This window comes from Mangifera indica, chromosome 10 (genome assembly GCF_011075055.1).
Source record: "Mangifera indica cultivar Alphonso chromosome 10, CATAS_Mindica_2.1, whole genome shotgun sequence".
Lineage (NCBI taxonomy): Eukaryota > Viridiplantae > Streptophyta > Magnoliopsida > Sapindales > Anacardiaceae > Mangifera > Mangifera indica.
The window spans coordinates 7,362,666-7,385,173 of record NC_058146.1 but is presented as its reverse complement, the minus strand read 5'-3'; the positions used below and the strand labels follow the sequence as shown (position 1 = coordinate 7,385,173).

Below are 22,508 nucleotides of genomic sequence, written 5' to 3'. Positions count from 1 at the left end.
ATCAATTAATTTCATGGGAAAAACCAAAAGATTAATATGAGAAATCTAAAAGATATTTACAAGAAAAATTTTTTAAATTTGAAAAAAAAAAAGTAAAAAAAAGAACATAATTAAGCAGGGGCCCATTAAGGACCCAACACGACACAGCCCAAGGGCTTTTGGGCCTTGTTATAGGCCTTCAAATCTTGGTGAGCCAATCCCACTTGCTAGGCCTGCATTGTAGTTGGCTTAGGCACGACCTAGCCTGTTATCACGACATGTTACGCTAACGTTAGTCTAACCCAACCTGATCTATTGACGTCTCTAGTTTGATCATGAGATTATTATATTTTGTTAATGAAGTTAATGAATGTCGTATCTTTTGAGATTAAAAAAAAAAAAACATGGCACATTGTTCATAAAAAATTAATTATGAACGGTAAGGTTATATATATATATATATGTGTGTGTGTGTGTGTGTAGAGAGAGAGAGAGAGAGAGAGAGAGAGAGAGAGAGAATGGGAGATTTGGCATGGAAATGGACAAATCTTATCAATAGGTGTGATTTTGATGAAAATAGATGACACAAATTTTTTTGTAGATGAATTGGGAAAGGAGAGGGTTAACTGCTATTTTACTATACACTAATATCTAAAAAGTTAATTGATATTTTACTGTAGCCGTGGTGAGGTGTTGTGATATTTTATTAGATCTTGATGTTCAAGGGGTGCATTGATATTTTACTATACTCTAAAACTAAGGAAGGTTAAGTGATATTTTTTGCTAAACATATTTAGGTCATGGTAAGTGTGATTTGTCAGGCGAAAATGTGAATTTTCAAATTTTAGTGAAAATTTTGGCTATTTTTGTAATTTGAGTTAGAATTTGATGAATTATGTTTTAAATTATGAAATTTCCTTTCTTTTTTTTAATAGAAGAATATCTATATGGAATGAAAAAAATGCTTATTAGATTCCATTCATTGTATCACTTTAGAGTCCAACTAATGGTACAGAGTGATGTTTTGGAACTGATCCGTGGTAATGTGTGAGACATGTTTCATGGTTTCAATTTTCAAAACACCCAAGAAAACATGTTTCTCTTGACAATTTTATTCGATATATTTTCATGAGGATTGTTGCGAGAGGACATTTGTGAGATTCTCTTTATACACACTCACATTAGGGTATAGTTATGATATATTAGACCAATAGATGTGTGTAAGAAAAAAAGGATTGTGCAGTTAAGCAACTTACATGGCTAAGGTGTTTAAACCATGTCTTAACCCAGATCGATCGACATATAGAAAAGTTTTTTAGAAAAATATTTTTGAATAAAAATGCTTTCACCACCTACATTTTACATGCATTGCATATAAAGTGTCATCACAAACTAGGATCCAAAGGTATATCCTAGATGATCGAGGATATGTCATCAAAGTTTTGGGATCGAAGGTATTCCTTGGATGACTAAGTTAATTTAAGAATTCTACATCATCAAAGCTCGAAGTCTCAATGTGTACTCTAAATTACCAAGTTCAAGTGGAATAAAAGTATAAGCATGGAAAAGAATGAGAATTAGATTTGTAGGATTAAATTCTTTTAGTCATTAAGTGATTTGTCACTCACTCATTTCCTTTTTTTGTTTTGCAAGTAACATGAAGTGTTGGTGCTTGCAGTGTAGGGAAGCCAACATAGAGTTGACATGAGGGCATTACAATCATTCTAGTTTTCATTTGTATATGTGTTTATCTATTAGGTTGATTTTATATTTATGACATTAATTGTTACTATACACTTTGATTTTGATATTTTGTTAATACACATGTTTTGATGCTTCTATTAGGTGTTATTTTATGAAGGATAGTTTAGTCATTTATGGAAGTTTTTAATTTCTGCATTATTTATCGAGTGAATCATGATTAAGTAGTCAAGATTAGTAATGTTTATCTTCAGAGAGTAGTACTTCTAGAGAAGGGTTTAGATTTTCTTTCTTAAGCTAATATTGATTATTCGAATTCACTATTTTGCCCTGTTGTTTTGATAATGTTTTAAATTTCATTTGATAGGAATCATTCCTTCGTAGATTGTGAAGTTAGATATAATACCCTCGGTACATTTCACAGACATTTATGTCTTTTGGCCCTGCTTTGATATATTTTCAGTCTCAAATATATATGTTCAGATGTATGTATATGTGTATATATATACATAAAGCCAAAAATGTATATATGAGAGAAGCCAAAATGTATGTATATATATAAAGGGATAAAAGACAAAAAAAAAAAAAGAAAAGAGGATTTTATGCATTTTTGATTTCCTTTTCCCGTCCCTTCCAAAAGCTTGCTGAGAAAGACATGCTTCTTCTTTGTTTTTGAAGGAAAGTGAAAGATTTGAAGGGGTTTTGGAAGAAAAATGAAGAAAAGGAGAGAAAACACTTTAGAGGCCTTGGTAACCAAAAGATCTTCTTCTTTTTCCTTTACCTATGTTTATATATTGGAGTATGTTATATGACTATGTTAATGTGTTTTGGTGGTGATTTAAGATGGTTCTTAGTGAGAAAATAAGGCAAAGAGGAGGAAGCAAGTTTCCAAGTGTTGGCCCTAAGCAAGATAAGTGGAATCATTTTTGGTCTCCTCTATATTTGCTAAATAAACTTTATGTTTCATGTTTTATGCATTTGGTTCTTTTCTCTATGTTATAAATGATGATTTTGTGTTATATGTATGCATTGGTCATGGTTGGAAGCAAAAAAGAAAGGTTTATATATATATATATACGATAAGGCCATGACAAGAGACATAGGGATATATATATAGTTATGAATAGGCATATATATTTTATTGAGTTGAGTTAAATGACATGGTTAAAGAGTTTTGAAATTGAGAAATGTTGTTTTGTCATTTGGGGTATCTATGTGTATGATTTTAGTTCACGGTAGAGAGTTGGAAAATATTTATAGTTTTGCCATTGATTTCGTTCTACATTTTGACTGTTATATCTGACGAATCATAAGTGTTGTTATAGATCATTGGAAAACTCTTTAAATACTCTTTCCAATGATATATAGTTTGTATTATTTGAAGACTTTTTAAACTATTAAATTGTTTGTACAGAAAGACTGTTCTATCAAATGAATAGTAATTACAGTTTTTGAAAAAAAAATAGTAATAAAGCTCATTTTGACTACTTTATTTGATGAATCATGAGTGTTGATATAGCTTGTTGGAAAGCTCTATAAATCCTCTTTTCAATGATATATAATTTGTATGATTTGGAGACCGTTTGGACCATTAAATTATTTGATCAAAAAGACCGTCCTATTAAATAAACAGTAATTACAGTTTTTGGAAAGAAAGGGAAGAGAGAGAAAAGAAAGAAAAACAGAAAGGAAAGGAAAGAAAGGAGGGAAAAAGAAAAGAAAGGAAATTTGAGGCTCAAGATTCAAGAATCGTCCCAAGCGTATGGTTTAATTGGTTATGAATACTCAATAGTATTCCACGTGTCTAAAGAGAAAGAAAAGGCCCGGGCAAAAGTTTCAATTTTAGATGGAAGCAAAACCAATAAGAGATAAGACATGCATGTTACGAATTATGAGGGGACACTTTACGCTACATTGCTAGTAGTAGGGCACGTTCACAATAAGTCCGTAGTAGGACATAGACCCACAGTAGGGTCCACTCGTAGTAGAACATAATTCAGATTTCGAGATGATATAGTGAGAAACAAAAAGCCTAAAAAAGTATTGAATCCCTATAGTCAGTTTCCAAAAAGTATAAGATAGATACTAAATAGGACAAATATGACCCAAATAGTAAAAGATAAGCCAGATTATTCCCTCGATTCCCTCAAGAGATTATTACATGAGATTGAGTCATGTGAGTGATTAAGAATAGGAAGGGAGATAGTTTACTTATTCCTTCCCCTTTTCTGAGTGTTCTTATCTCTCACTTCCTTTCCTTTCATGATTGTAGATACAGGTGATTGAGGTCATTGCGAGGCAAGGTTAGGCCAACGAGGATAGATCCGAGCTAGAGTAGTCTATCTATGTTTTATGTTACATGTGTATGGTCGTATGGTATTGTTGACTTCTAGCCTTCTTCAGATATAGTTTTCAGATAGTTGTACAGTTGTATCTAGGGATCTATATATGATTACTTCATGTGTTCAGATGCTTTCAAATGAGTTTTTATATATGATATACACATCTTTTGTTCGCTTCCAAATTTTTAGTTTTCACAAAACAATTTTCGAACTTTTTTAGTGATGAGTTCATTTTAAAGTTTTTTTTTTTCTACGCTCTTAGATATTAATTAGTAACATTTTTCCTCTAGTTGATAGTACTTCTAAAGAGAGATGTTACATTGGACAAGAATATGAGGTTGAAGGGATTTCAACCTCATTTAGTTGAAGGGAGTTTGACTACTTGTTCAAAGGGATCTTGAACATATTTACCTAATATATACGCTTAGTGAGAACAAGTGATGCTCATATTTACCTTCAAATATGTCTAACATTATGTTGATTGAATTTAACTTTTCGATTTTGTTTTTCTATTTATATGTTAAATATTTAATTGTATTGATTAATTTATCTTAGATATGACTCTTGAGTTTGCTAGACTTGGTCTCATGGATGTAAGTATGGTTATAGTTGAACCATACAAAAATTGATTTGTCTCCCTTGTTTTACTTTCCACTGCATGGGTTCATGAATACGAATTAACTTTATTATATATATAATTGTGTTCACAAACTGTACTCATAACCAACCTATATTATTTATAATTCGTATCAGAGCGTGTTTTGAATTTTCTATATTAAGTAGATCTACACATTTGTTTTCATTTTTCTTTTAATATTGTCATTCCCCAAAATCGATATGTTTCCTGAAAGTGGATCAACTACTTGACCACCCATGTTTTATGAAACTAATTATTCATGTTGGAAGACAAGAATAAGAGCTTTCTTAAAATCAATTGATGAGAAAGTATAGATTTCAGTTGTTAATGGATGGTCACCTCCTAAAAATAGAAAAGGATAAAATAATTAGATTAAAAACTATAGAACATTGGCCAATGCCAAACTTGAAATGTCTAATTGGAATTAAACAACAATTCATGCAATATTTATTGTTGTTTCATTAAATCAAATGGAGGTTGTCAAAAGGTTTCTCACCGTAGTAACCTTGACCGAAGAATGCAAAAATGTTGGATAAACGGATTAGATGAGCTGATAGGTTCACTTCAGACATATGAACTCACCTTGGAAAAAATAGGAGAGCAAGTCCACTAAAATAGACATATGCTTAACTCAAAATGTTGATTTGGAATATTAGATGATGACAAAATTGTAATGCTAACCCGAAATTATGCCAAATTTCTAAGAGGACTATCGAGAATTTTGTGACATTAGATTAAGATATGAAAAGACTTATATTTAGTGACTGATAATAGAATCTACAATGATCAAAATGATCTAGCTGCTCAGTGGTGATCTGAACTGAGATAGGCAAAATGATCAGGTACTTCGGTTTTCTAGATAAAAATATTACATACCTTGTAGAATATCAAGCTATTTTAAAGCAATGGTTCTTATGGGTTAATGTTACATCATGATACATCACTAGGGAAATTGTGACAGAGCATTAGATAAACTAAGCATTAACATTATTATCACTGCTTGAGTCACTGACTTTTTGGTTCAACTTATTATCATTATCATTAAAGCAAAGCTAAATTAGTCATCCAACCTACTAAGCTCATCTTGAGTATTCAATACTCTGACTCCTGCTCCTCGAGCCATAAGGAGACCTTGAGTAAGATCGCTCTCTATATTTTCTATCTCTAGGTGAAATTGACCTGCATTGTAACACAACACATTTTGCAATTGGGAGTGATCAACAACTTGAAATTGTGTCAGAGAATAACCATAATGATAAAAAAGAGGGAATTTATATACCTTGGATATCTCCTTCGCCTAGGAGATTGAGAATAATAATCTAGCCTACGTGAATAACTCTGTTCATAACGTGGTGAGCGGGAGTATTCAAGTGGAGATCGCCTTTGATCATAAGATTGATCCCTAGCAACAACACATTAATACATCAAGATCACCACAACACAGTCATATATGTCATTATATGATTTTATTTATATTAAGAAAGCTTCCACATTTACAAGAGCCCACAACAGAACTTTTTTTTTCCGTTTATGCCAAAGATCCTATGCTTACCTTATACGTTCTCTTGCCCTCATTTCTGAAGGCTTTTTCCTGTTTTCCTCCGCGAATACAACAGTCAGTTCTCTGCCAAGAAATACATAACCATCCATCTGATATTTGGCATCAGCAGCATCAGCAGGATCTAGATACTGGACAAAACCAAAACCCCGAGGTTCCCTGCAGGATATACATTTTAGGCATAAAAAAAAAAAAACATAAACATGACATGACAATTAACTACATATATTGTTGATAGCCAAAATCACAAACATGACCCTGACTCCAGGCTAATATGGAATATCCATAAGCACAAGCCCAAACTCCACAATATTCAACAAATACAATCATGTGGCAGCTAACCTTGAGAGAGCCAAAAATCTAATGAGTTGACAATTCTTCAAGACTTGAACTTCTTCAAAATGTATTCAAACTCACCTTTCTCCCAACTTGATGAGCATTAAGATCATCTTGAACAGTAATCTTATTACTTGAAAATGTCTTCAACAGAATACTCTTATTACTTCATTGTTCTCTTCAACCCAGTTCTTTATTACTTCATTGGTGTCTTCAACACTTCCAATAAACACAACCAAATTCCCATAAACTAATTACAGTTGATAAAGAAACAATCCCACCCAAACACTTGCAGAGGCAGGTGGGAGATAGACAAGTTGACACTCCTTTCCAATGCAATACACTTACTAATAGACAAAAACTATACAGGCACGACAACAGACATAATTACCCAGTGTAATAGTCACGAGGCAAGTAAACGTCCTTCAGACGACCAAACTGCCCAAAAGGTCCACGTAGATCTTCTGGCCTGCATATTATATAATCTTATCAGCTGGATGGACCACAAAATACAAAAGATAATATCTTAAACTTACATCTGTCAATTAGAATTTGTCTTTAACATATATAAACAGCAAAGAAAGCTGGCTTTACAGGCAAAAGAAACAGTTCATATGAAACAAACCCTACAGCCAAGCTACCCAGTTCAGCTGCCAGCTCTAGGATTTGAATGAACCAAGCAAAAGAAATAAAACTCAGAATCCTTACATACAGAATGTAGCAGAAGTGATAAACATACCCTATATCACTATATCGGGGCACACCTATAACACCTTCGTGCTTTTATAATTGAAAAAGAGATTACATTCCGGTAAATCAGACTATTTTTAATAATGAGCTGAAACACCAAAAGGCAGTATCAACATCTGAAGACTGAAAAATACCAGGACAGATCACAGATACAAACCTACAGTCATGACGTAAGTTCCGAACCAGAAGACTGGTAGGCATGTCCCTACCACGACCTCCATAATGACCCCTTGGGCTAGGGCTGCGCCTCCTGCTATAACCCCTTGGTGAAGGACTGTAACTGTAGCTTCGACCCCTCATTTGGCTCCTGCTATAACCCCTTGATAACTGTAACTGTAATCAGCAAAATAAAACACTCATGACAGCTTATAAGTGCATAGAAATAACACAGTTACTTGTTTTTTCTTTTTCAATAATATAGAAATTTTTTCAACATTACACACGTTAAATGTAATTATAATCAAAATTGCTTAAATCGTTATATTAAAAGCATAGTTGATTTGATTTCTGTTCATCAGTAGGCTTAAAATTCTTTACATCACACCCAAAGAGAGAGATAATTATAATTGCTCTACAAATTTCCATGAAAATTCCAACGCAACATGCTGATGGGTACCCGTCAAATATATACTAAATTTAACAATTTTCCATTTGCCAGCCATAAAACTCCTCTATATGGTTTCAAAAATAATCCCAAAAGCTCAATAGTCAATAAGTTTCAACCATTGAAAACTTCGACCGAAAAACAACTAATTTCAATCATCCTTTCACAAATTCAAATAGTTAAAATCAAAGAAACCTACATTCACAAAACTAGATCATAAATATAAAAAATGGTTATTAAATATATGAATAATGATAACAAAAAAATACCGCAAAAAGATCGATTTCAATTTCTTCAAACAAAATTATCATATAAACAAATCAGCCCACAATCAAACGTTCAAATTAAATCTACCAATCAATTTCAAAATTTTACCGCGAAATCTCAAAATCTACGAGCAGATAAAATCAAAATTACTAAATAATTATCTAGAATCCAAACAAGAAACATAGGAATAACACGATAATCTCAGAATCAAGATACCTAGGGTTTGCTCTGAATCGCCGTTTCTGTTTGTTTCTCTTCTGATTTGTTCGATTTTGCAATAAATACTTTCTATTGTTTCCAGAAACTTCTCCGGATGCTCTCTTTGACGAACTCTATTATTTCAGCCGTCGATATGAGGCTTCTTAGTGTGAGTGTACGATCACGATTTCGTTTATTGCTTTTCTACCCAGCCACGGCATTGGGTTGAGTTGTATTGTCAAACATTGTCCGACCGGTTCTAAAATGATTGATTATACCTAGCCTATGGGCCTAGAACAGCCCACATTTTTTGTTAACCGTGCCAAAAAAAGTTTGGGCCGATCCAATCCCTATCATTTTTATTTATAATTAACAGTTTTATTGAAATACAAATAATTATACAATATACACTTATATGTATAATTATGTTATTAATTATTATTTTATTTTTAATTTAAAATTATTTAATTATATAATAATAAAAATAAAATATATATTTATTTATATATTTAAAATAAAAATATATAATTTTATTAATACAATAAATTAAATACGTTACAATTCAATTAAATTATTCTATGATTGTGTTAGTTCACGTGACCGGGTAAATAAAAAGTTGATAATTAGATATTTGTATGTGAAGGAACCTTTTACACAGTTTATACAACATAACTTATGGCATTATTTATTAATTTAATAAAATTGTATGTATCAATAATAGGTATTATATGATTTTAAAATATAAATAAAATAATATTTAATTAAGTAATGATATCTTAAATATACAAATTAATATTTATAATTTAATAAAACTATGTATAACTATTTTAAGTATATAAATAGATACATATTTGATATATCTTATTATGTGATTTAATGATTTTGAATTAAATATAAAATAATACTCAATTATATGATAACACATATAAATATGTATTCATTTATATATTTAATATATATACACATAACTGGATATATATAATATTACTCTTTATGTTTAACGACGGTAATTTTAGTCTTATTAAATTATTTAAATATTATTAATCATGATATTATATTTATGTTAAGACAAAATTATTTTAAACAAATCATCCTATTAGAAGAATGGATTTAATTTAAGCACCTTATACTCTATAACCTAGACACTGTAGTGGGTCAAGCTGAGTCAAGCCAACCTCGATACGATCCTATCATTCTTGTGGATCATCCTAGGCCTAAGCCTGTATAATAACGGGCCTTGTAGGCCAAGCCGACCTGTTAAAACTCTTTGGCCAGTAGCACGACCCAAGGCATCTTAAGTTGTGCCTCTGTAGGCCTTTAACGAGTTGACTCACAGGTCTTTACTATAACATCCCTTTCCAGATACATATCTTTGATAGGAATATGCCAAAAGTGACATGCACAACTAAACTTATTTGAAAACTTTAATACATGATCATAAATATAAAACGTACAAAAAGGTAATGTAATGAAAATAACCACTTTATTTACTAAAACCCATAAAGAGACAAATATTTGGAAATCATTGATGAAAACAACTATATAAAATATCAAGAGTCACTGTCTCTAAAAATAATAATAATAACAAAATTACACTAATAAATAAGAGTTTGATAAAGCTAAAGTGCCAAAAATGTCCTTCTCTCTTGCATAGATACTCATTGGACCACTAGATCCTCTGTTTACTCACTATTTACCTTTACTTGTAAAACATATCAAAAGAAACACATGAGTAAAACTCAGTAAGTGATGACAACTAATATGAATAAACTAATGCTAAAATTTGTGTTTCATTTGTAGGTTGAATATAATCATACTATAGAACCTCGATGCAATAATAACAAAATTACACTAATAAATAAGAGTTTGATAAAGCTAAAGTGCCAAAAATGTCCTTCTCTCTTGCATAGATACTCATTGGACCACTAGATCCTCTGTTTACTCGCTATTCACCTTTACTTGTAGAACATATCAAAAGAAACACATGAGTAAAACTCAGTAAGTGATGACAACTAATATGAATAAACTAATGCTAAAATTTGTGTTTCATTTGTAGGTTGAATATAATCATACTATAGAACCTCGATGCCTTGACATGGATCATCCACGAAAAACTGGGATGACTCAACTGGAATCAGCATCTCTAATACCCTGGTGAAAGATATTGGTGTGCCTTACACACATGTCAATAGCCTATTGGGCTAACTAACTAGGATACCCTGATCACAGGAGGAAATGTCTGATACCAACTCATTCCTTTACCACATAAGTTGATCAAAATTGTTGATTAACCATCTGAAGATGGTCTCTATCTTGTGTGCGTATGTGGTGCATCCTGCTAATCAAGTGTTGAAATATCTAAAAGTCACATCTTTATCATGTTCACTTGAACTAAACTAGGTGGTTATGCGTCTTAGTGCTGAGTGCATGATGCATCTCATGGGTATTTGACCTTATCGCTTTTACCATTATCGTATTTACGCATATAATTGGTGACTATCAAAATGTGTGACACCAGCTTTAAGGTTGTTGACTTTTGATTTGGATTCAACTCAGTACGAGTTTGTGTCATCGTCCACTTAGTCGGACATCTAATTTATGCCTTTCTTGAATTATTTATCTTTTGATGGCTCTTTATTCTTCTTACTTAACTCTCCCTTTTTATGCACACGTTCTATGGGGTATAATTATCTTTTGTCTCTGTCTATGGGTATACAATCGTGTTCCTTTTTATCCATGCCTGTGTACCCCTTAACTCATATACATGAGCGTGTGGCACTTATCACACGATTGTGCATAGAATAGGTGCACACGAGGAGTCACCTTGGACACACCCTTGTGTACAAGGATCTATATATATCTACTAAGTGTCTTGCTACACGTCGTCCACTTTTGGAAAGTTATACATGAGCGTATGTCCTATATCACAAGATTATGCATACTTTCCCTCAGAACAAGCACAAGATTCTCGGACTTTTGAAATTTTTGGAATGACACACAGGCGTGTATAAGACTATACACGGTTATGTGTCACGATCTGAATATCATGTCCTAAGGGTTTTTACATTGTACGAATGTAACATAAGCACTAAAACCACACGAACCAATTCCGGCCATGTCTCTAAAGAGTCCTAAACAGGTATAACATGTAAGACAATTTATACATGATCACTTCTAGGGCATTATCATATTATTAAGCTAACATACATTACATCTATGCCATAATCATGTTGTTACTATTCTTTAATATGTATACATCAATCAAACAGTCTATTTTGCACCTAATCTCTTAACATCCATCACACACATGCAAGGACATACGCCCACATTACAACTCATATGAATATAAACCTTAATTTTTACCAATTTCATACACTCAAAAGACTAGGCATACATATAAGTCATCATGATTGCAAACAAAATCAAATACATCACATAAATCATCACTATTATGTCTAAACAATCCTAGATCATGTGTATAACAACAAAAACTTCTAAGATTTCATGATCAAACAAGGGAAGTCACACCGCTTACTTGGATTCTAACGAAAGCTTTGCCCTTGCACGACTATGGTGATTTCGGTGATCGGTAATGACTCCTGAAGAGATGAAATTACTTTTTTCTCTCTCACTCTTTCTTTTTGTGGCTATAAATTAATATGAAAGAATTAGGGTTATCGTGCTTTTATGTATCTAGTTGCATAACAAAGGCAACCTTTTATTTGGTCACAGTCACAATTTGATTCACTAATTTGAGTTTCTGTTAACCATACATGGTTGTGTGTGCCTCCATACATGAGCGCGTACCCTTGAAAATCATTAATCACTTAATCTAAAACTAGAAAAAAGATTGAAATGCCCTTGGACTTACCTGTGGGTATTACAATTACTTAGTCAACTCATTAATTTGAATGAAAAATACTTTTTTATTAAATAATTTTTAATAAGACAAATTTATTTATGATGGATAAATTAAGTTCTTATGATCAATCTCACTTATGTAAGACAATAAAAATTTGAGTTCGGTTGAAACTTATACTTTGTTTAATATTTATATATAGTGTGTGAAAGAAGTTGTTGGATTGTACTCTTTAGATGTGGGACACTTTAACAACTTCCTTCACCCACTATAATTATCAAGTTGCCTTGTTAATTTGAATAAAAAATAATTTTTTTATTAAATAAGTTTTAATAAGACAAACTTATTTATAATAGATAAATTAAGTTCTCATGATCATTCTCACCTATATGAGACAACCAAAATTTAAGTTTGGTTGAAACTTATACTTTGTTTAGCCTTTACATATAGTACGTGAAGGAAGTTACTGGATTGTATTATTTAGATGTGGGACACTTTAACAACTTCTTTCACCTATTATAAATAAAAATTCAAATATTAACTTCTATCTAACCAAACTTAAATTTTGGTTGTCTCACATGACTAAGATTAATCCAAAAAAACCGAACTTATTTTTTTATCTCTAAAATTTCCATTTTTTTATAAAAAATATATAATTTTTTTATATTTTAATTATTATTTAATTTATATTTTTTTTAAATGGCTTACATAGTGATAGGCCACCCCACAACACAATTCAACTAACCCATGGGTTTAGCAGGCCAAGCTAAAAAGAGTTGGCCTTAACCTGGTCTCAGGTTGGCCTAACACCTTTGCCACCTCTATCATAACCCATTTATTAATTGAATGAATGGTCAAGAATAATGACACTACTCTAATCTTCATAATCATCCTTATGTATATAGATTTATCGCTAAATGATGTATGTAATTTAGAGTCATGCATAAAGCAGGCTACGCTGGTGGCAATGAGGATCGATTAGTCAACTACATTGTGGGATAAATTGAATGCATAGAGCATTGCACATGTAAAGGTTTTTAAACGTGGTTTGACTAACTTGTTATGAGTCAGTGTCAACGGTTATGTTATTAGTAACTCCAAGAGAGTATTCAAACAAAGTGTAAATGAAAATTGCAAAAGAGATAACCTGAGAAAAACTTGAATTTAGATGAAGAAACCTAAGTAGAATAGCTAGATCTTTATAAGAGCCTCTTTACCTAACTTAGGTCTATAAATTTGATTTACTATTTGATTTTCTGCTTACCTTTTTTTTTTTTTAAATCTTTTCGTCACCTTTTTTCCTTGGTTGATCTTTTATATTTATAGGATGAAAGGAATGAGTTATATTCTTATTTGTTATATTTAAAATTCAAATTCAAAAGTCAAGACAATAGGTCAAATTGAGGAAAAGATCGAGGATATGTTCCTTGTGGCTTTGCTTTGATTTCCTAACCAATATATTACTTTCATGAAAGAGAGCTATACAAAGAACGTTGCAAAATCAGTCATTGTGATGTGGTACAATTAATGAACTTATGATTTTAAGTACTTGTTGCACTTTATTACATTTGCCACGAGTACTAAAGGATTTTGACATATACCTTCTCATGATTAATAGATAGGAATAAAAGAGAATAATAACTTTAAAATATAAATACTAGGATTTAAGTGTTTAAATAATTCAAACTTAGATAACGAGCTTTGGGAGGTTATGATTTTAAGTGTTTATCGCATACCTTGATATCCATATGAATCTCAAGCATAGGGTCATACCTCAATATCCACACAAAGCACGTATAAGAGGGAAGAAATTATTTCATTATTAAGTTTGAATAAAGTCTATGTAAAATACTAGAATTTATGTGTTTAAAGAACTTAAACTAAGATAATAAGCTTAGGGAGGTTATGATTTTAAGTGTTTATGCATGTGTCAATATCCACATGAATCTTAAGCATAAGGTCATACCTCAATATCCACACGAAGCATGTATAAGAGGGAAGAAATTATTTCATTATTAAGTTTGAATAAAGTCAATGATATAATTTTGATTCTCATAAATATTTGATTTTATCAAATTCCTAAATTATGAGATTTGATAGATTTAGGATATAATTATAATTGTAATTACTTTGCATATACATAACCTATTGATATCAATGAAAAATAAAAATAATTATTTTATAATTTCTTAAACTATTTATGGTATTACAACTTTTCTCCTAGGCCTTTTCCTTTTTTTGTATCTCTTTATCCATTCAACCATCAGCACCTTAATATTCTGAAAGCTCATCTTAACTTTGCTCACCAATGGTTTCATAAGATATCTCCTTTACTACAACTTTTCATACCACAATTCCAAAAGCCCAAGAACAACCTAATCGTCCCTCTATATTATTAAACTCACTCCCAACAATTATGTTCTATGGAAAATTTAAGTGTATGCTCTCCTTAAAGGGTATGATCTAAAAGGTTTTGTTAATGGGACTCATACATGTTCCTTGCCCACCATTAACAACAATTGTACCACCTCACCAAATCGTGCTTACACCATATGGAAATGTCAGGATTGACTTATCTTTAGTGCTCTAATTGGTTATCTTTTAGCTTATTTTCTTCTTCTTCTTGTTAGAACCATTTCCTTTAAAAAAACATGGACCACACTTGCAAATACATATGCTAAATCCTCTAAAGGTCACATAAAGTAATTAAAAGAACAACTCAAAAATTATGTCTAGGGATCTCAAGGAATCTCTAAATACAATGAATTTATTAACAGTTACATTGATGAACTGGTTATTCTAAGGAAGCCAATTAATAAGGAAGATCTCACAAACAAGATTCTTGATGGTCTCAGTGAGAATTATAAAGCCATTATTGAGGTAGTTAGCACTTGTGAAACCCTTATCGATTTTGAAAAACTCCATGAAAAGTTCATCGACAAAGAAGCTTCTCTATGCTAAGCATAAGCATCACCACTCTATCTTCCAACCTCTATTAATCCAATTGCCCACCAGCACAAGCCTTGAAGCCTATCATCTCAACCAAGCCCTCAATCCCCTATGTATTCCAACACAGGGTCGCAAGTCACTACACTACAAGGAGATCATCCACAACCCAAACCTTATCTTGACCACTATCAAACTTGTGGTGTCTAAGGTCACACTATTAAAAAGTGCCTCACATTCTGCCTTTTCCATGTTTCATCTAACCAAGTCTACCATCTTACTAGAGATGACAATTTAGACCCGACTTTAAGGGCCCCGACCTTAACGAAAAAGAGATTCCCTGATAGAAATGAGGAAGGGGATGAGGATACATGTGTCTTTTCCTTGCCTCAGCTCATCCCTGTCTTCATCCCTATCCTTTTATATAAATGTATTTACTTAAAATACTAACATATCTTTATAGTTTTAGATTATTTATGTTTTTTCAAATTTATTTAGATTTTTGTTATGCATATTAAAGTGGTTAATATACTATATTTGTGATATTTGAAATAATGAGTTAGTTTTAATTTTACTTAATTTTGTTATTTAATATATTTATATTGTGTTTAGAAAATATGATAAAAAGGTTTTTTCTTATAGGTACAGGGAGAGGATTTTTCTTTGTAGAGAGGGAACGGGAAATCATTTTCATCCCCGTAATAGGGATAGGGATGGGGATTGAGATCCTCACCCCGTCTCTCCCCTCTCTTCCCTGATGTCATCCTTACATCTTGTAGCTCCCTTTCTTTTGGCACCACATCCCTTAACATTTTGGCAACCCTTAGTATACTACACTGTTACTACTACCACTAAAAACCTCACTTGGCTTCTTGATAGTGGGGTCTTTCATCATGTCACAACCAACCTGATTAATCTCTTTCTTCATACTCTTTATGTTGGCTTTGATGACATCATGATCAGAGATGGCATAAGTCTCCTTATAACCTATTTGGTTTCACTTCTTTTTTTACCATTTCTTGTACATTTACTCTAAATAATAATCTTTGTGTTCCTAACATGAAAAAGAATCTTATATTTATTTATCAATCTTGTAACTCTAATAATACTTCTATTGAATTCTTACCCACTTCTTTTCATGTAAAACACCAATGCAAAGGAACAATCCTTTTAAAGGGACAAATTAAAGATGACATGCATGAGTGGCCGATCTCATCTATCAAATTTACTTCGTTAGTTGCTTTCTTTAGCGTCAAGACCACTTCATCCCAGTGGCATTCTCAGTTAGGGCATTCGTTATTAAATATTTTAAAACATATTGTTTCTACATTTTCTTTACCAATTTCGAGTCAATTGTCACAAACCTCTAGTTGTAATGCTTGTAATTGAAATAAAAGTCATAACCTTGTCTTCTATTGTCTCATCTACTTCTCTTGAAATTATCTTTTCCAATCTATGAACCTCTCATATACACTTTGTGGATGATTTTAAATATTATGTCATTTTTGTTGGTCACTATACCAAATATATTTGGTATTATCCTTTTAAGCAAAAATCACACATGTATAATGTATTTGTTCATTTCAAAGCCTTGGTAGAAAAATATTTCAATAGATCCATTATCTCTCTATACACAAACAATGGTGGAGAGTATTAAGCTCTTGATAAATTCCTCTCCACTAATGGTATCTTCCATCTCATTACACTTCCACACATACCTTAGCACAATGGCTTCTCTAAACGACATCATCAACACATCATTGAAACTGGTCTTTCACTCCTTGCACATGTATCTTTACCTCATACTTATTGGAATTATGTCTTTTCTACTATTGTCTATCTTATTAACCATCTACCCACACCCGCTCTCAAACTTTCATCTCCATATGAGAAGCTCCCTGGCTCATCACCAAACTATTCCAAACTTCAAGCCTTTGGTTGTCTTTACTACCCATGGCTTTGTCCTTATACATCTCACAAACTTGATTATCATTCTACTCTATTTGTCTTTCTTGGTTACTCACTCAAAATGCCTACCTTTATCTTGATCCAACTATATCTAAAATTTATGTTGCTTCTCATGTCAAATTTGTTGAAATAATCTTTCCTTTCTCCTTTTTCTCAAGTCATCTTAGTCATCCCTAACTTGAAACTTTTTCCATTTGGCTTCAACTTGTATTTGTACTTGTCAATCTTGTCATCGTATAACCTACTATCGAAATTACCACCAAAGGCCCCTCATGTAAAACCTCTAACCCTTAACTTGACTATTGCCCTCTATCGATCGACTTACCTACCAACACCAATCTATCAACCATAACCTTTTTTTTTCGCCTAATGCACCCTTTCCACAAATTAAGCAACCCACTCATGATGATCATCCAAGCCCCTTTCACACTAAACACCTAATAAAGAAAAAACCATCTAACTCAACTAATACCCACCCAATAATCACTCGTGCCAAAAATTCTATTCATAAACCAATATATAAACTATAACTTATTACTAAACTTACTCTGCATCTTAACCTTAAACCCATAACTATGATCCAAGCTCTCAAAGATCCAAAATGGCATCGGGTCATGTCTAAAGAGTATGGTGCTCTTACGTGGAATGGGACATGAAAGCTTATACATGCATATCAATCCTAGAGCTTAGTGGGGTGTAAGTGGATTTTTAAATCTAGATGACTTCCTGATGGTTTTGTTAACAGGTATAAAGCTCACCTCATTACCAAAGATTCCACTAATGCCTCGAAGTTAACTACCATAACCCTTTTAGCTCAATAATTAAACATACTACTATACATTTGGTTCTTGGTCTTAGTTTTCAAGGGCATCTACCTAAAGATGTTTACATGGCACAACCTCTAGGGTTTATTGATCATTTCATTCTACACATGTTTGAAAGCTTCATAAGGCCATTTATGGTCTTAAGCAAGCCCCTTTGTGAATGGTATCATGAGTTATGCCACTTTCTTCACCTTTGGCTTCACCAATTCCCATGTTGACACATCTATGTATGTTCACATCAATGGTGGTAATATGATATATCTGGTTGTCTATATTGATGACATTTTATTATAGGTGATAATGATATTGTAGTGCAACACTTTATTAAACACTTAGCCTAATGATTCTCTCTTAAGGATCTTAGGCCTTTCATTTTTCCTTGGTGTTAAGGTTGCTCCAGACCTAAACAGGTTATTTCTTTCTCAACAACATTATATTGGTGATCTCCTTGCTCACACAAAAATGACCACTGCTAAGGCTAACACAACACCAATTGCCACTAACCAAATCCTTACTCTTCACTTAGGAATAACATTACCAAATCCCACTGAATATTGCATAATGGTTGGTAGCCTTCAATATCTCTTACTTACATAACGTGGCATTGCCTTTGTAGTAAATAAGTTTTCTCAGTTTATGCATTGTCCCACCATTGATTATTGGAATGCTATCTAATGACTACTATGTTATCTTTGTGGCATAATAAATCATGGCCTTATAATTCATCATGACACATCTTTATCTCTCCATGCATTCTCTATTGTTGAATAAGCAGGTAATAAAGATGTTTTTACCTCTACTAATATTTATATTATGTATCTTGGACGCAACCCCATCTCTTAGTGCTCTAATGAATAATGCACAATTGCTTGTTTTTCTACTGAAGCTGAATATAGGTATGTTACTGCCACTGCTATTGAGTTAAGTTAGGTATGTTCCCTATTCATTGAACTTGGTATTACTGTCCCTACCTCTCTTGTGAGTTATTGTGATAACATTGGTGCGACATATCTTTGTTCCAATTTGGTGTTTCACTTTCACATGAAAAATGTTGCTATTGATTTTCACTATATTTGAGATCAAATTTAGAATGGTGCCTTAAGAATATCTCATGTCTCCTCCAAAGATCAACTAGCTAATACCCTTATCAAACCTTTTCCACGCTCACATTTCCTTATACTCAAGATCAAGATCAAAATCTCCTCCAAAGCTCCACCTTAAGGGCATATAAGAGGAAAGAAATTATTTCATTATTAAGTTTGAATAAAGTCAATGATATGATTTTGAATCTCATAAATATATGATTTTATCAAATTCCTAATTTACAAGATTTTATTTTATTAAATTCCTAAATTATGGGATTTGATAGATTTAAGATATTGTTCTAATTGTAATTACTTTGTATAAAGGGAAATTAATTAATTTACCCATTTTTCATGGGTAATAAGCAAATTTACCCCAATTTTGGGGTTTAAACGAAAATACCCATATTTTAAAATATTTAAATAAAAATACCCTAAATATCCAAGAAAATACAAAAACTACCCTTCTTTTATTCTATATAAACCATATTTCTTTCTGTATTTATTAGCATATATAATTTTACTCATTATCCGAGAAAGATTTCTAGAGAGAGAAAAAAGTTTGTGATCAAGATTTCGAGCAAGAAGAAAATAATTCGTGATATCGAAGTATTTATACGTACTATAACTTCAATTGTTATTATTTTATTGAGAAAGCAATTATATGTGTTGTTTTATATAATAAATTTAGAGTTGTGTGTAAAAATTAAATTGATAAAAAATTATAAGGGGTATTTTGCAATTATTATAGTAGTAAGGAGTAAAATGATATTTTACAATAAAGGATGTTAAAAGTATTAGATAATATTTGAGGGTAAAATGATATTTTACAATGAAGGGTGTTAGAGATATTAGATAATATTTATGGGTAAAATGATATTTTATAATATAGGGGTAAAGTGATATTTTCAAAAATTAGTATTATATTAATCAAAACAATAAAACTATGTATACCCACTTTGGGTACATAAATGTGTACACATTTATATGTGTCATCATGTAATTGGATGATTTTGAATTAAGAATAAAATAATAACCAATCATATGATGACACATATGAGTGTGTATACATTTGTGTACCCAAAGTAGGTACACATAGTATTGCTCTAATCAAAGTATATTAATAGTTACAATACGTAATATAATTATGGAATATGTGTAATTGTGCAACAGAAATAAAATCACAAAATTCAAACTTAATAATAAAAAATGTCATATAAATCTGTAAATAGTATTGTCGATCATGTTATTTATGTTAATTATATATTTCATTGTAGGATGAATCTAAATGACTTGATATGTTTCAATTAAATACGGGGGGAAATAGATATAAATGGGTGACAATGTAATAAAATATATTGAAAGTAACAACAAAATGATTAAAATTTCAGAGCACATAACATTTGAGAGATTAATCCAAATGGTGAGCAAAAAGTGTAACATAGATCGAAGGATATTTAACATTCAGATAAGCATGAAACCAAGGTATTTTGACGATAACATCTTTGTTGAAATTTTGAATAATAAAGATGTTAAGGTTCTTAATTATCTATCTAACCTCTTTAAAAAATATGTTCTAGTTTTTGTAACAGTTACAGTTAATGATGATAGTTATGAGGTTCAACAACCGAGTAGTTATCCAAAAGATCAAGAGATTGGTTTAGGAATGATTCAAAATATCATTATCAATCCGAAACAAGAATTTTCTAAGGAAGACTTTGCATACTTAAATGATGTTGATGTTGATGTATCGTTTAGTGCAAAAGAATTTGTTCATGACAACGAAGAAAAATTTTTAGATTGGAGTGAATTTAATGGAAAGGTTATACATGATATTCCTATAGAGAAATCAGAGTTCGAGAAGAAGACACATGTTAACGAAGATATTAGAGGTACAAGGAATTTCTTGCAAACAAATCCTGATGGTGGAAATGTTCATACTGATACATGTCATTCGTTACCACCTTTTCTGACCAGCCATTTACATCCAGAAGCCAAAGAGTGCATATACATGTCAATATCCAACATATGGTTGAATTGAAGGTATGTCATGATAGAGAACTCCTACAGATTGAACCTCATGTCAATCTCATTAACTCAAAACTATAACTCATCGCTTAAGTTCGCCTTATTTATCACTCTTAAAATGTAAGAGTGTATTAACACTCCATTGAATTGGCTATTCTTAAGGTCTATGAAGTGTCCAAAATAAGTATGCTAAAACATTTGCAACTGTCATTCTGTTAATATTTTCTTAGTCACAACTCTCACATCTCTATATTCACGGTTAGTAACTTGAGCTTTGAAGTTTTTTTTTTTTATAGGGAATCTAATTTCACCCATTCTCTCATCCTTTTTTTCTCTTTTGTTGAGCTCCTTATGAAAAAAATTAAATTGCAATTATATCAATTTTATATAAAAATGATTCAATTCTGAATATATATGCATTATTAAAAAAAAAAAAACCTCAAATTCAAATTCTACACATCAAAAGACCTTAAAATGCAAAAATTTTAATTTGCCCCTTATATGAAAAAAATCAAAAAAGCCCATAATTTTGAGGAAAATACATTCTGCCCACCAAAACCCACCATGCGAATTTGCATGGTTGAAAACTTTAGAAAAACACATTTTTCCCCCCACCACATGAATTCGCGTGTCATCGAATTTTTCAAATTTACAATCTTGTCCCACTACACGATTCACTATTTAAAAAATTCGTATTTTGGGCCCCAACCACACGAATCGTGTGGTCCAAAAAGTTTGAAAAATGCACAAAACCTCCCCGTCTCCAAGAAATCTCACCACATAAATTCGTGTGGTCAGCAAAACATTCACTTGGTAACTGCTAATTTCATGTGGTGAGATTTCACCTTCCAAACTTCATTTTTCAAACGTCATTTTAATAATAATTAACTCTACAATTACTCTAACATAAAAGCCATAAGAAAATTTATCAAAATTATCAACAAATCAAGCAATTTCATTAAATCTTTCAAATCGAAACCCTAAGTCTAAACACCCAAATTTCACATCCAATGGACTAAATCTTACACCGAAATGCATAAAGACATGATAATGATTGTTTTACTAACCTTTTTATCTATTTTTGTCATCAAAAAAGTCACAAAAATCGCTTAAGAAAATCGGTCGGAGAGAGTATGCTAAACATATAGCTGGGTATACGGTTTCGTGTGGTTGGGAATGATGATTCATCAGTTTCTTCATTTTTGGCATGAAGGGCATTTTCATCTTTACAGTGAAATAGGGCATTTTCGTTTAAAATTCAAAAAGTTAGGTAATTTTTTTTGCACCTCTAACTTTTTGGTAATTTAATTAATTTCCCGTGTATATATATACCTCATTGATATTAATGAAAAATAGAGAGAATTATTCTATAATTTCTTCAACTTTTTAGCACAAATGAATGAAGGCTCAACCACTCACAAACAATATG

General features: G+C 31.7%; 1 protein-coding gene across 1 annotated transcript; it reads right to left on the bottom strand.

Moving 5' to 3' along the window:
* Positions 1-5,485: 5,485 nt before the first annotated feature.
* On the bottom strand, positions 5,486-8,548 carry LOC123228333 (serine/arginine-rich SC35-like splicing factor SCL33). The gene is made up of 6 exons (XM_044653689.1): positions 8,391-8,548; positions 7,461-7,636; positions 6,945-7,022; positions 6,212-6,376; positions 5,939-6,061; positions 5,486-5,838 (listed from the first exon to the last, which is right to left on the bottom strand). Exons 2-6 carry the CDS (start codon positions 7,601-7,603, stop codon positions 5,739-5,741), a joined length of 609 nt encoding a protein of 202 aa, XP_044509624.1. The 5' UTR covers positions 7,604-7,636; positions 8,391-8,548; the 3' UTR covers positions 5,486-5,738.
* Between the last annotated feature and the right edge of the window lie 13,960 nt (positions 8,549-22,508).

Excerpts from the sequence above, each read along its gene's own strand:
- LOC123228333 (XM_044653689.1), bottom strand. The coding sequence starts at position 7,603 with ATGAGGGGTCGAAGCTACAGTTACAGTCCTTCACCAAGGGGTTATAGC. Across the intron at positions 7,023-7,460 it reads AACTTACGTCATGACTGTAG|GCCAGAAGATCTACGTGGAC; the intron begins GTTTGTATCTGT and ends TATAATATGCAG. Across the intron at positions 6,377-6,944 it reads CCTCGTGACTATTACACTGG|GGAACCTCGGGGTTTTGGTT; the intron begins GTAATTATGTCT and ends TATATCCTGCAG.